Raw genomic sequence first — 15,197 nt, forward strand, 5'->3', positions numbered from 1 at the left:
TTTAAAAGAAAAAATGCTTAAACTTCTTTTTAACTGGTAAAAGGGAACTTTTCCCACTAGAAATTCTTTGGATGTACCTATCCAGATCATCTCCAAATAACCGTTCACCATGAAATGGGAAACTGGCCAAGAGCTTTTGCATGGCGCTTTGGCTGACCAATTTCTCAACCATAGGATTCTACGCACATGTACCAGCCCTAGCATGAGCCGTGAGGCCTGGAGAATAGAATCTTACATAGCGTCTACTGTAAAACACAATGCTTCTGATATCCTGGCCAAATCTTGTGCCTGCTGATCAGGAATAATCTTGAGTACCTCCATAAACTGGTCCTTTAAGGACTGAGATACTCTGATCGCTGCCAGCGCAGGCTGAACCTGCGAGCGAAATATAGCTTTTAAAAAAGAATTCCATCTTATCTGTTGGATCCTTTAGCATATGAGCATTGTCTACTGGACAAGTCCGATACAGAGGATATAGCAGCATCAACTGCTGGAAATCCCCATTTCTTATAGAACTCTTCCTCCATAGGATAAAGAATTAAAAATTTTTTTGAGGAAAAAAACTCTTTATCTGGATGCTCCCACTCAGAATACATAAGCTTTTTTTAGCCATGAATGGATAGGAAAAGCATGAACAGATTGAGGAGGCTTTAGTGAACCCAAACCAGAGGTGGGCTCATCAATTGGCTGTGCTTATTGGCAGTAAAAATGTGCAGCGGACCAATTCAGTTAGAGACTCTACCAGCCACCTTTCCTGCGAACCTGATCCTTTCGTATTAGGTTCTTCGGACATCAGCCTCTTCCTGGTCCTTTGAGAGGAATTTGTCATCTCTCGCCCCTTGTTCCTCAGCATGAGGGTCGTGAGCAATGGACGGGGACCTGTTTGATGCTTTAATCTCATCCCAGAGTGGGACTAAGCATCATTTTTTGCTCCAAACTTAGAATGGTTGGAGAAAAAACCTCCTTAGTCATATATACAGGGGCTGCAATGCTAAAAGCAGCTGCAACACTTGCTCCTCCTGATGGCTCATTCTGACCAGCCATATTACTCTCAGGGGAGGATGCCATCTTTTCTGACATGGGTCTAGGCTCCCTAGTGACTAGAGTCTTTTCTAGAGCCCTTTTTTTTTTTAGGTGACTTTAACCTCCCTTCTGACCATAGCCCGATGCACAAAGCAGAGGTACTACTAGAAGGAATGCATGCATTGTTTGAGCAATAGTCCAGCTCTGCTGCTGCCATTAATGCTCAGCCTGATGCAGTAGTAAATGTGTCAAAGGGATGCCTGTATCACCAAGCCTCATATATACCTTCGCTCTTATGTCCCTCTGCAGTTTGCCAGCAACAATGTTGCCTTTTAAAACACACATTCCCCGCGCTGGTTGTTGGAGGACGCCAATGCCCCCCCCCCTTTTTTTTTTTTTTTTTCCCCTGAAGCGCTCCTTCCCTGAAGAAAAAACAGCACAGGGGGGCGTCTGGGGGGAGGCAAACCCCCCCCCCCCCAGACTTACCGGAGGTCTGCTGCCGGCCGGAGGAAGAGAAAACTGCTGTTTCCTGGACACCATCGTGGGCTCTCTGAGAAGCATGAGACGTAAGTGCTCTATACAGCCCCCAGTGGTGACACATAGGCATGACAACATTTACTAATTAAAGGAGACATTCATAAGAAAATTTCTTAGAAAAACTCCACTTACCTTCCCCACCGCAGGGTTTTCTGTGGTAAACCAACAGACCCAATCTTCACCCTTCACGGTGGGTCCTGTTAAACCTTCAGGAGCTGGGGATCCTCGAGGAAACCCACAATCCTGGACCTGTAATAGCACCACTGCCAGTAAAACTTTATGGCCTTACTACCAAAAAGTACTGGATCCCGGGGTGCAGCTCTCTAAAAAGAGAAGCGTTACAGGCAAGACCTCGTTTCTTCGGGTACGAGGCCCGGGTACCATTCAATTCGGCCAAAATGACACTTTGAATGGATCCGGCTGCATGGCTAGCCTCAGCAAGGATTGCTCCAGTGGAGCTCAGCACAGCCCATCTTTACTCGTGACCAACACCTTAGACACTGGCAAAAAAACGTAGGTACTCCCACCAGTTGGAGAGGTTATATAGGGAGTGCACTTTTTAATTTAGGGCGTGCCAGTGTCCATCACCTGAAGGTGGCCTATAATCCACATAGTAAATACTATGGCTCTGTGTCCCGTGATGTACGGTAAGAAATGTTAAAGTGAATAAGATGATCTCTGGCCGATACCAGTCTGGTAAAGTTAATATCCCAAATATCATCCCAGTCATGTTCATCCATGTGAGGGAACACTGCCTCCCAAGCCGCTCTGCAACGTTAAAGAAGCTCCCCAACTTCTGTAAACAATTGCTTGTAAATAGTAGACGGGGCCTTTTCTAAAGCGTCCTCTGAGTAGACATTCCATATCATTCTTTTGCATTCTAAGAATGATATTATCAAATTGGGCATTATACGCATGTCTAAGTTGCAAATAACGAAATAGGTGGGTATTGGGGAGATGAAATTTAGTTTTCAAAGTATCAAACTGAAGGAGTTTCCCACTACCCACTATATCCCCCAGTGTCTTAATACCAAATTTAGTCCAAATGATTGGATCAGGGTACTCGAAGTGGGTCAGTTTGAGATTCCTCCATAATGGTGCGTAAGGGGAAATCGCTCCATCGCCACTCACCTTATTAGCCACCGCCCATGCCCTACGAGTTGCCCGCATGGATACTGTAACATTATATGAAGCCCTGCTTCCACGTAACAGTAGATGTGCCAGTGCCTCATAAGAGCCAACAACAGCCGCTTCAAGAGTATTGGCAGCATCATCATCCGGAATACTAAACCACCTATGGGTGAAGACCAGCTGACCTGCTAGAAAAGTGGAGTGACATTTAGTGCAATAAAGTCCGACACTGAGTTGGAAATAATATACAGACACAGATACCTCCTTCTGGTTGGACGTCATATAACGGCTGTGATAGACTCACCCGGGACAGAGGCTTTTGAAGGGGACTGAATGCTAGCCTCTTGCCTACTGACTATGAGCCCTGGCATTTGAGGGAGCTACAAGCTTTTAGGAAGATATTCTGTTATGTAATGCAAAAGGACATTTTTAAGGAGGCCATGATGGTCTCTGCCAACTTGGGACTCAGTGGAAATGAGATCTGGAAAGCCCGGGTCTTTTACCCAATAGTTTGTCTCATTTTGTTGTGTACTATTTGCTGGGTCGTTTGGAGTGTGGCTGTATTCCAGTGTTCTATTGTGTCTGTCTGCCTTGGATATTATGGGATGTGTATGTAGATTAGCTGTGAGATTGGTGGGGGCGAATTCCTCCAACAGCTCTCACTGCTAATTGGACAGTCTACCCTGCCAGGAATGCAAAGGGGGGGATTGTCCAGAGTATTACCTGTGTTTTCAATAAACAGTCCATGTTCAGCAACCAAACAAGTATTGTCTTGTTGGTTGTTAGCAGCGATTGGAATATCTGATATCTATATTCAGACTGGGAGGAAGCGGTATTTGACGAAAGCACTCAAGCGGAGCGTGGGACGTTCTGTTATAACGACACTCAAAACGGCCGCTCTCTCGCACCTCCGGGGGCACACAGCGCAGCGATCGTGGCCACGCCCTGTTGCTAGGACACGGCGCGACCCCAATCTCTGTAAAGAGCCGCGGCTCTTTAACTATGTGATTGGCTGTGTCCAATCACAGCCGGTCACATGTAAACACGGAGATGCCGGTAATCGGCTCTCCTCGCCTCACACTGACAGTGTGAGGAGAGCCGATCAGCAGCATCTCCTCACAGAGGACATCTAGGCATGTAATCAGGGCACTTATAATCAGTGCGTTGATTACAATAAAGCGCCCACAATACCAGAAGTGAGTGCTCACCATTGCCAGCAATCAGTACCCTTTAGTGATGCCAGTCAATGCTGGCTATCACTGTTGCACAGTACATGATGGGGGCGGTGCTGTTACTGGGGTTGTGTGGAACCAATCGGGCATACAGACCTGGCAGCGAAAGGGTTCAAGTAGTTGGTGCACTACTTTTGGTCAGACTTTCATACAACTTGAGGGTCATAGTCTTCAGTGTTAACCCTCAAAGTTGCGTGAAAGTCGTACCTGAATGTTTTACATGCAACAGTGGGTCCGACTTTGCAGAGGGACAAGTTGCACCTCAGAGTCGGCACGACTTTGGAGTCATGGAAGTGTGAATAAAGCTTTATTGCCAATGCTTAATTGAACAAGCTGACGTTAGAAGCTGATTGGCTACCATACAAAAGCTTCACCAGATTCCGTGTGCTCCAGTTTTAGTAACTCAACCCCACTGTGTTAACAGTTATATTATTATTATTATATTTTTTTTTTTTGTGGATGTGGTTTCCTCCCCAACTCCCAGCAGACCAGTTGTTAACCGCATAGTCAGGTTTTTTTGTGGGAAAATTGGGATGATGTGACTGCTGAATGTAATTTTATATGTGCAATCTAAAGTTGCTATGCTTGCATTTGCTAAGTGAAGGAGTAAAATAGGCACTAACAATTCCCTATGTACATCTCTGTTTCTTTCCCATAGATATCCGGCCTCCGCTTTGTGTTCCTTATCAATCAAGATCTCATAGCTCTCATTAAAGCAGAAGCAGCTAAAATGATCCAGTCTTGAAAGCGGTGTCCTGTGCTGACATGAAGACACAGGAACCCGATGACTTGCGTTATCTATACAATCTTACATCCTGCTGTGAAACGTAAACTAGATCCTGAGGCCAGCAGAGTTCCGACAGAGAACTCATTGTTACAAAGAGGTTCCATCCAGCATTCAGGATCGAGCTTGTAAAATATAAATATTGCAGCTTGTGATATATACCAGACGGTATTCTCTGTTTATATTTTTGTTTGTTTTGCTGTCATTTAATGTGAGTTTTTCTTACCCTCTCCATGCTTGTATAAAATGGACCATGATTTGTAAAAAAAAATATGGAGCTGTTTGTTTTGTTTTTTGTGTTTTTTTTTTTTTTTTTTTTTGTTTTGTTTTTTTTTATCCTTAATATTGAGATAGTTGAGAACAATTCAAAAGAAGACATTAAAGAACATTTTTATCAAACTTTGTCAAACTTTTTGTGACTTTAAAGGGTTACTCCACTTTTTGTGGAGGAAAGACACAAGGAACTATAGAATAAACAATTTCTACTGAAGCCATATTGTAATTGAATGTTATTAAAGCTTACCTTTCCTTTTTTTCTAGCTTCAGCGCTGTATCTTTCTGTAAAATTCAATCCAATATGGCAAGCTGGAGGCCTTGTATACAGTTGGTGTACAGAATGACCCCAAAAATGTATTTTTCCTGGTTGTGTGATCGGTTGACTGATTTTCCCAGAAGTCTGCACTAAGGTCCTGTTCACACCTGAGCGATTTTCTGCTTAAAGCTTGCAGCTCTAAAATGCTCAACAAGCCTAATCCCATTCCTTTCAATGGCCCCTGTTCACATATGAGCCTTCTGTCACCTAAAGCAAAACGCCTGTCACTCAGAAAAGTACATGAGCTTCTTTTTGGCAGATTGGAAGCTCATTGGACCCCATAGACTTCAATGGGAACACCTGAAAATTGCGACATGGGCATTTTTTGCTGCACGTTTTCTGCTCAAACAGCAGCTCTCCACCCCTAGTCTCCTCCACCTCTCCTCCCCCTGGTGCTTTCTAATGGCTAAACAAAAATACCTGAAGCTGTAAAATGATTGTTAATACGCTTCTAAAATGCTTGTAATACACTTCCAAAAACGCTCAAAAGCGCTTGGGAGATGGAAAATTGCTCTGCTCGGGTGTGAATGCAGCCTGAGATACAGGTTAGATTTTTAGGTATCCTCTGCAACAAACTTTTCATTCTTGGTGAGATGCTCCCAGACACTGCAACTTTTCTCCCTAGAACAGGGCAAGTGCATTAGCTGATCAATAATGAAAATTATCCCTATTCAGATTCACTATGCACACAATAAAGAGCTTTTTCTTCAGAGCAGAAACAGGTAGGAATCGGCAACAAATTTTGTTAAAATCCTAGCAATGTATATTGATCACCCATAGGGTATTGTTTTTTCTCAACAAAAGTGAAGTTAATCTTTTAAGTCGAATTAAAACTTGTTTCACCTATTTTTATAAAAGAAGTACTAAGTGGTGACAGCTGTAGCATGCCCTGTTATACAGGGCTGTGAGCATACTATGCTGTGAATAATGACAACGTGCTTGGTCAATCCTTGTGCAAACTCATAACTGTTCAAGTAAGTTGTTTTTTTTTTTTTTTGTTTTTTTTGTTTTTTTCCCCCCAGATGTCTGTTCTGCAGTATGCTAAGTTGCCCAGTGTGTTCTTCTCAATTGTTCTTGATGATGGAAAATAGCTGGCTTCATTATCCAGTTCTCCTTATAAGGTTCTCTCTGGTTATACTGTTTCACCTTGCGTACCTCTGTTACAGGTAACATGTAATAGAAATATCAACCATCTCAACACTGGACACTTTCACCCCCTTCCTGCCCGGGCTATTTTTAAGTTTTCAGTGTTATCACACTTTTTGACAATTAGACACGCAAAACTGCACCCAAATTAATTTTTTGAGACAGAGCTTTCTGTTGGTGATATTTAACCACTTGCTTACTGGGCACTTAACCCCCCTTCCTGCCCAGACCAATTTTCAGCTTTCAGCGCTCTCACTCTTTGACAATTGCATGGTCATGTAACACTGTACCCAAATGAAATTTTTATAATTTTTTTTCCCCCCACAAATAGATCTTTCTTTTAGTGGTATTTGATCACCTCCTGGGTTTTTTATTGTTTAAGTGAAAAAAGACCGAAAATTTTGAAAACAAAACGGTTTTATATTTTGTTAAGAAATTTTGCAAACAGGTCATTTTTCTCCATTGATGTACACTGATGAGGCTGCACTGATGGGTACTGATAAGGTGACACTGATGGATGGCAGTAATGGGCACTGGTAGGTGACACTGATAGGCAGCACTGCTAGATGGCACTGATTGGCCTCACTGGTGGGCACTGATATTAACTGGTGGGCACAGATTGGCACTGGCAGGCGATACTGGTTGGCAGAGATGAGACAGCTATGCCTCTTCCTCTTCGGAACTGATGTCCCTTCAACAGAAGCTGGTGATCGCCTTTTTTTTTTTTTCATGCTGTCAGCGTGAGGAGAAATAAAAACTATTACCGAGCTTCTGTTTACATCACGTGATCAGCGGTCATTGGCTGACCGCTGATTACGTGGTAAGGGGCCGGGAGACTCACGTGAGTCTCATTGACTCGGTGATCATAGAGCGCGCCGTGCGTGACCCACAGGGAGTGAGGAAATGGGAGGATGTCTATTGATGGCCTCCCGGCAATGTAGGTTTGCGTTTTAGTTGTCATTTGGCTATAGCGCGGATGGGACAAGGTTAATCACCACTCAGGTTTTTTTTTTTTATATATATATATATATATATAAACTAAAACATTTTGGAAAAAAATGTTTCTTAGTTTCTGTAATACAATTTTGCAAATAATCTTCATAAATTTAGGCCAACATGTATTCTTTGGTTAAAAAAAATAACCCAAATCAGTGTATATTTAGTCTGTGTGAAAGGTAGCTTCTATAATCTATGATGTGTGTGTTGGTATATATATTTATATATATATATATATATATATAATATATATACACACACACACACACACACACACACACACACACACCCCTACCCCTCCAAGACGACCACTGCCTTGCTAAATAAGCTGAGGGTAAAGGTGATGGACTGGCCAAGCATGTCTCCATCTGTGAGGCATCCTCAAACGGAAGGTGGAGAAGCGCAAGGTCTCTAACATCCACCAGCTCTGTGATGTCGTCATGGAGGAGTAGAAGAGGACTCCAGTGGCAACCTGTGAAGCTCTGGTGAACTCCATGCCCAATAGGGTTAAGGCAGTGCTGGAAAATAATTGTGGCTACACAAAATATTGACACTGGGCCTAATTGGGACATTTTCACTTAGGGGTGTACTCACTTTGCTAGCGGTTTAGACAATAATGGCTGTGTGTTGAGTTATTTTGAGGGAACAACAAATTTACACTGTTATACAAGCTGTACACTCACTACTTTACATTGTAGAAAAGTGTCATTTCTTCAGTGTTGTCACATTAAAAGATATAATTAAATATTTACAAAAATGTGAGGGGTGTACTCACTTTTGTGAGATACAGTGTGTGTGTATAGATAGATATATATCTATCTATCTATACATACACACACACACACCCCCCAGCCACTTTATTAGGTACACCTGTTCAATTGCTTGGTAACACAAATTGCTAAGCAGCCAGTTACATGGCAGCAACTCAATGCATTTAGGCATCTAGACCAGTGTTTTTCAACTCCAGTTGCCCCAACAGGTCATGTTTTCAGGATTTCCCTCAGATAAAATGGCTGTGGTAATTACTAAGGCAGTGAAACGGATCAAATCACCTGAGCAAACTAATGGAAAGCCTGAAAACATGACCTATTGGGATGCCTTGGGGACTGGAGTTGAGAAACGCTGATCTAGACTGTGGTGAAGACAACTTGCTGAAGTTCAAACCAAGCATCAGAATGGGGAAGAAAGGAGGTTTAAGTGACTTTGAACGTGGCATGGTTGTTGGTGCCAGATGGGCTGCTCGGAGTATTTCAAAAACTGGTGATCTACTGGGATTTTCACACAACCATCTCTAGGGTTTACAGAGAAAATATCCAGTGGGTGGCAGTTGTGTGGATGAAAATGCCTTGTTGATGTTAGAGGTCAGAGGAGAATGGGCAGACTGGTTTGAGATGATGGAAAGGCAACTGTGAGGGAAGGCATGTCCATAGTGCAGATGGAGTTTCTCTGCGTATGCACAGACCGGCAACTGGCTGGGTAGATGTGCATAGGCGCAAGCAAGTGCGCACGCCTGTCACTAATGCTGGCACCAAGCGGGGCTGTTTAAACATGCTCATGTATGGGCTGCTGTTTGGTCTGCATCTTGCTCATCAAGCCTGCTACAGCTCTCAGTCCAGCAAGCTCTCATCTGGCTGCTGCTTCCAGCTGCCTACTATAGTCTGCTGCCAGCCAAGCTCCATGTCAGCTCTGCTGCAACATCCACCTGGTGACTGCTGCCACGCAGACTACTGTACTGATTACAGGCACTCATAACTTGTCGTGCTCCTGTGGCTGCTGTCTCACTACCAGTGGCCCCTGAACCGGAGCTGTACGAGGGGCCTTCCTCTGCACGTCAGGCAGAAGCACAAGCTCACCAAAATTGGACAATAGAAGACTGGAAAAGCATTGCCTGATCTGAGGAGTCTTGACATCAGCTGCGATGTTTAGATGGCAGTGTCAGAATTTGACGTAAACAACATGAAAGCATGGATCCATCCTGCCTTGTATCAACAGTTCAGGCTGGTGGTGTAATGGTGGGGGGGATATTTTCTTGGCATACTTTGGGCCCCTCATTACCAGTTGAGCATTGTTTAAATGCCACGGCCTACCCGAGTATTGTTGCTCACTATGTCCATCCCGTTAGACTACAGTGTATCCATCTTCTGATGGCTACTTCCAGCAGGATGCTGCACCATGTTACAAAGCTCAAATCATCCCAAACTGTTTTTTTGAACATGACAGTGAGTTCACTGTACACCAATGGCCTCTGCAGTCACCAGATCTTAATCCAATAGAACACCTTTGGGATGTGGTGGAATGGGAGATTCGCATCATGAATGTGCAGCCGACAAATCTGCAGCAACTGCATGATGCTATCCTGTCAATATGGACCAAAATTTCTGAGGAATGTTTTCAACACCTTGTTGAATCTATGCCACAAAGAATTAAGGCAGTTCTAAAGGCAAAAGGGGGTCCAACCCAGTACTAGCAAGGTGTACCTAATAAAGTGGCCGATGAGTCATATATGTATATATATTTAAAAATTGATAAATGTTGATTTACTGACTGTACTGTCCTGGCATTTTTGGGTCTCAAGAAATTAGATAATGACAAAAATGCAAATTAACTCTTTTTGGAAAGTAGATAGTCCAAGGTATTTAGTAAGAGGCTTGGTGAGCTTTTTGAAATTTTTTGTCACAATTTTTTGGAAAAATGAAGAAATTAACCACTTAAGCCACGGACCATTTGGCTGCCTAAAAACCAGAGGACTTTTTACAATTTGGCACTGCACTGCTTTAACTGGTAATTGCGTGGTCATGCAATGCTGTACCTAAACAAAATTTGCGTCCTTTTGCTTTCTTTTAATGGTATTTGATTGCCTCTGCGATTTTTATTTTTTTGCGATATAAATGGAAAAAGACAGAAAAATTTGAAAAAAATTATATTTTCTACTTTTTGTTATAAGAAAAATCCAATAAACTCAATTTTAGTCATACATTTAGGCCAAAATGTATTCAGCCACATGTCTTTGGTAAAAAAAAATGTCAATAACCGTATATATTTTGTGGTTTGCGCAAAAGTTATAGCGTCTACAAACTAGGGTACGTTTTCTGGAATTTACATAGCTTTTAGTTTATGACTGCCTATCTCATTTCTTGAGGTGCTAAAATGGCAGGGCAGTACAACACCCCCCCCCCCCCCCCCCCCCCCCCAAATGACCCCATTTTGGAAAGTAGACACTCCAAGGAAATTTCTGAGAGGCATGTTGAGCCCATTGAATATTTAATTTTTTATCCCAAGTGATTGAATAAAGACAAAAATAATTTTTTCTTACAAAAAGTTGTCACTAAATGATATATTGCTCACACATGCCATGGTTATATGTGGAATTGCACCTCAAAATACATTTTGCTGCTTCTCCTGAGTACAGGGATACTACATGTGTGGGACTTTTTGGGAGCCTTGCCGCGTACGGGACCCCGAAAACCAAGCACCGCCTTCAGGATTTCTAAGGGCGTAAATTTTTGATTTCACTCCTCACAACCTATCACAGTTTTGAAGGCCATAAAATGCCAAGATGGCACAAACCCCCCCAAATGACCCCATTTTGTAAAGTAGACACCCCAAGCTATTTGCTGAGAGGCATGTTGAGTCCATGGAATATTTTATATTTTGCCACAAGTTGCGGGAAAATGACAAACTTTTTTTTTTGCACAAAGTTGTCACTAAATGATATATTGCTCAAACATGCCATGGGAATATGTGAAATTACACCCCAAAATACATTCTGCTACTTTTCCTGAGTATGGGGATACCACATATGTGGGACTTTTTGGGAGCCTAGCCGCGTACGGGGCCCCGAAAACCAATCACCGCCTTCAGGCTTTCTAAGGGCGTAAATTTTTGATTTCACTTCTCACTGCCTATCACAGTTTCGAAGGCCATAAAATGCCAAGATAGCACAACCCCCCCCCCAATGACCCCATTTTGAAAAGGTGAGAATTTTGCAGCTCTCATTTGTTTTTGAAAATGAAAAAATACTCACCATACCTCTCAGCAAATAGCTTGGGATTTCTACTTTCCAAAATGGGGTCATTTGCGAAGGGGGGGGGGGGGCGGGTTGTGCCATTCCATTCCATAGCCTCCGAAAATGTGATAGGCAGTGAGGAGTGAAATCAAGAATGTATTTTGGGGTGTAATTTCACATATGCCCATGGCATGTTTGAGCAATATATCATTTAGTGACAACTTTGTGCAAAAAAAAAAATTGTCTTTTTCCCGCAACTTGTCTCAAAATATAAAATATTCCATGGACTCTACATGCCTCTCAGCAAATAGCTTGGGGTGTCTTTCCAAAATGGGGTCATTTGAACTGTCCTGGTATTTTATGCACAACATTTAGAAGCTTATGTCACACATCACCCACTCTTCTAACCACTTGAAGACAAAGCCCTTTCTGACACTTTTTGTTTACATGCAAAAATAATTTTTTTTTGCAAGAAGTTACTTTGAACCCCCAAACATTATATATATATTTTTTAAAGCAAAGGCCCTACAGATTAAAATGGTGGGTGTTTCATGTTTTTTTTTCACATAGTATTTGCGCAGCGATTTTACAAACACATTTTTTTTAATGTGAATGCACTAAAACACACTATATTGCCCAAATGTTTGATGAAATAAAAAAGATGATCTTAGCCGAGTACATGGATACCAAACACAACATGCTTTAAAATTGCGCACAAACGTGCAGTGGCCAAATACTGCATACATTTATATATTTACAGGTTGCCACTTTAGATTTACAGAGGAAGTCTACTGCTAAAATTGCTGCCCTCGATCTGACCTTCGCATGATACCTCACATGCACTGTGCAATTGCTGTTTACATATGACGCCAAACCGACGCTTGCATTCGCCTTTGTGCGCGAGAGCAGGGGGGTACAGGGGTGCTTTTTTTTTTTTTTTTTTTTTATTATTATTTATTTTGCTTTTTTATTTAATTTTTAAACTGTTCCTTTCATTTTTTTTTTTAATCATTTTTATTGTTATCTCAGGTAATGTAAATATCCCCTATGATAGCAATAGCTAGTGACAGGTACTCTTTTTTGAAAAAATTGGAGTCTATTAGACACTAGATCTCTCCTCTGCCCTCAAAGCATCTGACCACACCAAGATCGATGTGATAAAATGCCTTCCCAATGTCCCAATGGCGCTGTTTACAACTGGCGAAATCTAAGTCATGAAATGCTCAAAGCTTCCGGTTTCTTAGGCCATAGAGATGATTGGAGCCATTCTGGTCTCTAAACGGCTCTATGGTCAGCTGGCGGAATCACCGGCTGCATTCCCAGGTTCCCTGTTGGGACAGAAGAGCCAGAGAAAACCATGGAAGACGGTGGGGGGGGGGGACATTCCCTTCCACTGCTTGTAAAAGCAGTCTAGAGACTTATTAGCTGCTAGGATTGCTTTTACATGAAAGCCGACCGCTGGCTGAAAAGAATGATACCAAGATGGTACCTAAACCCGCAGGCATCATTCTGGTATAACCACTCAAAGTCCAGCAACATACCAGTACATTGCTGGTCCTTGTTGGGCATATATTGTAATTTTTTTTTCATGCAGCCTGTGGGCTGAACAAAAAAAAGAGATTGATCGGTGGGTATACCCACCATTAGAATACCTCCCTTCATCCACCCACTTCTAATGATGGGCATACATGCACCATTTTGTTTTTAACTCTAGTGGTGAAATCACCTCCTACAGCGCTGGAGTGACAGCTTTATCTATCGTGGGAGCAAACGCTGTTGCTGTCAAGATAAATAAATCTGCGCTGCAACTGAATGGCGTACCCGCTAAGCAAATGATGGTTTACAATAAAACAAAGTAACATTACAGTATAAGAGTAAGACTTTCCATACCTGCAAAGCAAATACAAAAAAAACATAGTAAAAAATAAAACATTTTTTAACGCAATCTGTGCCTAAAATATATATATGCCGAAGCATGGGGGCATCCGTCCCAAAAGTTAGGAGCAAATCACTCCTCCACCCCTGCTGCCCCCATGCTTCGGCATATATGCTCTTTCTTTTTAACTGTAGTGGTGAAATCACCTCCTACAGCGCTGGAGTCACGGCTTTATGTATCGTGGGAGCAAACGCCGTTGCTGTCAAGATAAATAAATCCCGCTGCAGCTGAATGTCGTACCTGAAAACAAAAAAAAAAAGGTTAACAATAAAACACAGTAAACAGTAAAGTATAAAAAAATACATATCTGAAAAGCAAACACGATAAAACATAATAACAATAAAACATTGCAGAATAGAATACAGTAAAAAGAGCAGAACAGAGAGAGAATAGAGAGAGAGAGAACAATAAAACAACAACTATTTTTGGGTTTTTTTCAGGTCTCTCAAAATGCGATGGCATCTTGGGAGACCCTGTGAATGTGTGTCCTAGTCTGTGCAGTGCTGTACCCTACGCTAATACTCCACTAGTGTATGGTTGCGTTCAAAACATTCAGCAATGCAAAGAACAGGATTGTCAGGACAGGAGGGACAATAATAGCGGGTGTCATGCCTATATCCACGCTTGCTGCAGACATGACATCTTCTTTGGGGGGCTCGTTGGGTAGGGGTACGCGGGAGGACATAAGGAAGATGCCTCCCATGCAGCCGGCTTACTGCATTTGGATTGGGAAGGTGAGGTGAAGCACCGTCTGGAAACAGAAGGGCTCTGACGATCTCTTCCTGGAATTTAAGGAAGGATCCAGTTCGTCCTGAAGCTCTGTATAGCACATGAACGTTCAGCAAAGCCAATTGAAATAAGTATACAGACACTTTTTTGTACCAGCGTCTGGCCTTACGGGCAACTAGGTATGGCGCCAACAACTGGTCGTTGAGGTCCACCCCTCCCATATTTTGGTTATATTCGTGAACACAGAGGGGTTTCTCCACAACACCAGTCGCCATAGGAATTTGGACCATTGTGTCTGCATGAAGGGAGGAAAGAACGAAAACATTCTTATTATCCCTCCACTTCACAGCGAGAAAGTTATTACCCTTCAAGCAGGCTCTCACCCCCAGCCTAAGACGGGATTCTACAAGCCACTGAGAAAAGCTCCGGTGATTAGATTGCACGGTGCCACACGCGCCAATCTGATGATCAAACAAGTGACTAAAAAGTGGCACGCTCGTGTAATATTTGTCCACCTACAAATGGTACCCCTGTCCGAATAAGGGTGACACCAAGTCCCACACAATGTTGCCAGCACTCCCTATGTATTCTGGGCAGTTCGGCGGCTCTACGTGACTAAATTGGGTCAGTGGACCAATATGATCGCAACATACTCATATTAACTATGCCCATGTCGAGGGATAGGCCCAGAAAGGTCTTAAATTCGGAAACCGTAATTGGTTTCCAATCTCTGGCAAGGGAGGACTGGGGATTAGTGGCAATGAATTGACCAGCATACAAATTACTTTGGTCCACAATAGATCTATAGAGATCTTCCATGAAAAACAGTGAAAAAATATCGAGTGACGTAAAATCAACTGTTTCCACCTGAATTCCGGGTTGGCCAGTGATTGGGGGAAGTACGGGTGCTGCAGAAGTGGTGGGTTCCCAATTAGGATTGGCAAATGCAGCAGGAAAGGCACTAGGGGCTTGACGGGCCTGTCTTTGTCTTCTTGTTGGCAGCGGGACACTACTTGTGCTTGCCACCTCGCCAGCTTGAACTGCACTTATGGGACTCGCCACGTCACCACCGGCCACTGGTGCTT

The 15,197-nt window shown here is 42.8% G+C and overlaps 1 protein-coding gene across 2 annotated transcripts in view; it reads left to right on the forward strand.

Moving 5' to 3' along the window:
- The window catches only part of MCRS1 (microspherule protein 1), a 34,992-nt gene extending 29,746 nt beyond the window's left edge, over positions 1-5,246 (forward strand). For both annotated transcript variants that reach the window (XM_073614021.1, XM_073614020.1), the window contains exon 13: positions 4,582-5,246. In XM_073614021.1, the coding sequence (XP_073470122.1) occupies positions 4,582-4,668 (87 nt within the window). In that variant the 3' untranslated portion in view covers positions 4,669-5,246. The remainder of the gene's footprint in view (positions 1-4,581) is intronic.
- Positions 5,247-15,197: the final 9,951 nt, after the last annotated feature.

Source organism: Aquarana catesbeiana, linkage group LG02 (genome assembly GCF_042186555.1).
Source record: "Aquarana catesbeiana isolate 2022-GZ linkage group LG02, ASM4218655v1, whole genome shotgun sequence".
NCBI classification, from domain to species: domain Eukaryota; kingdom Metazoa; phylum Chordata; class Amphibia; order Anura; family Ranidae; genus Aquarana; species Aquarana catesbeiana.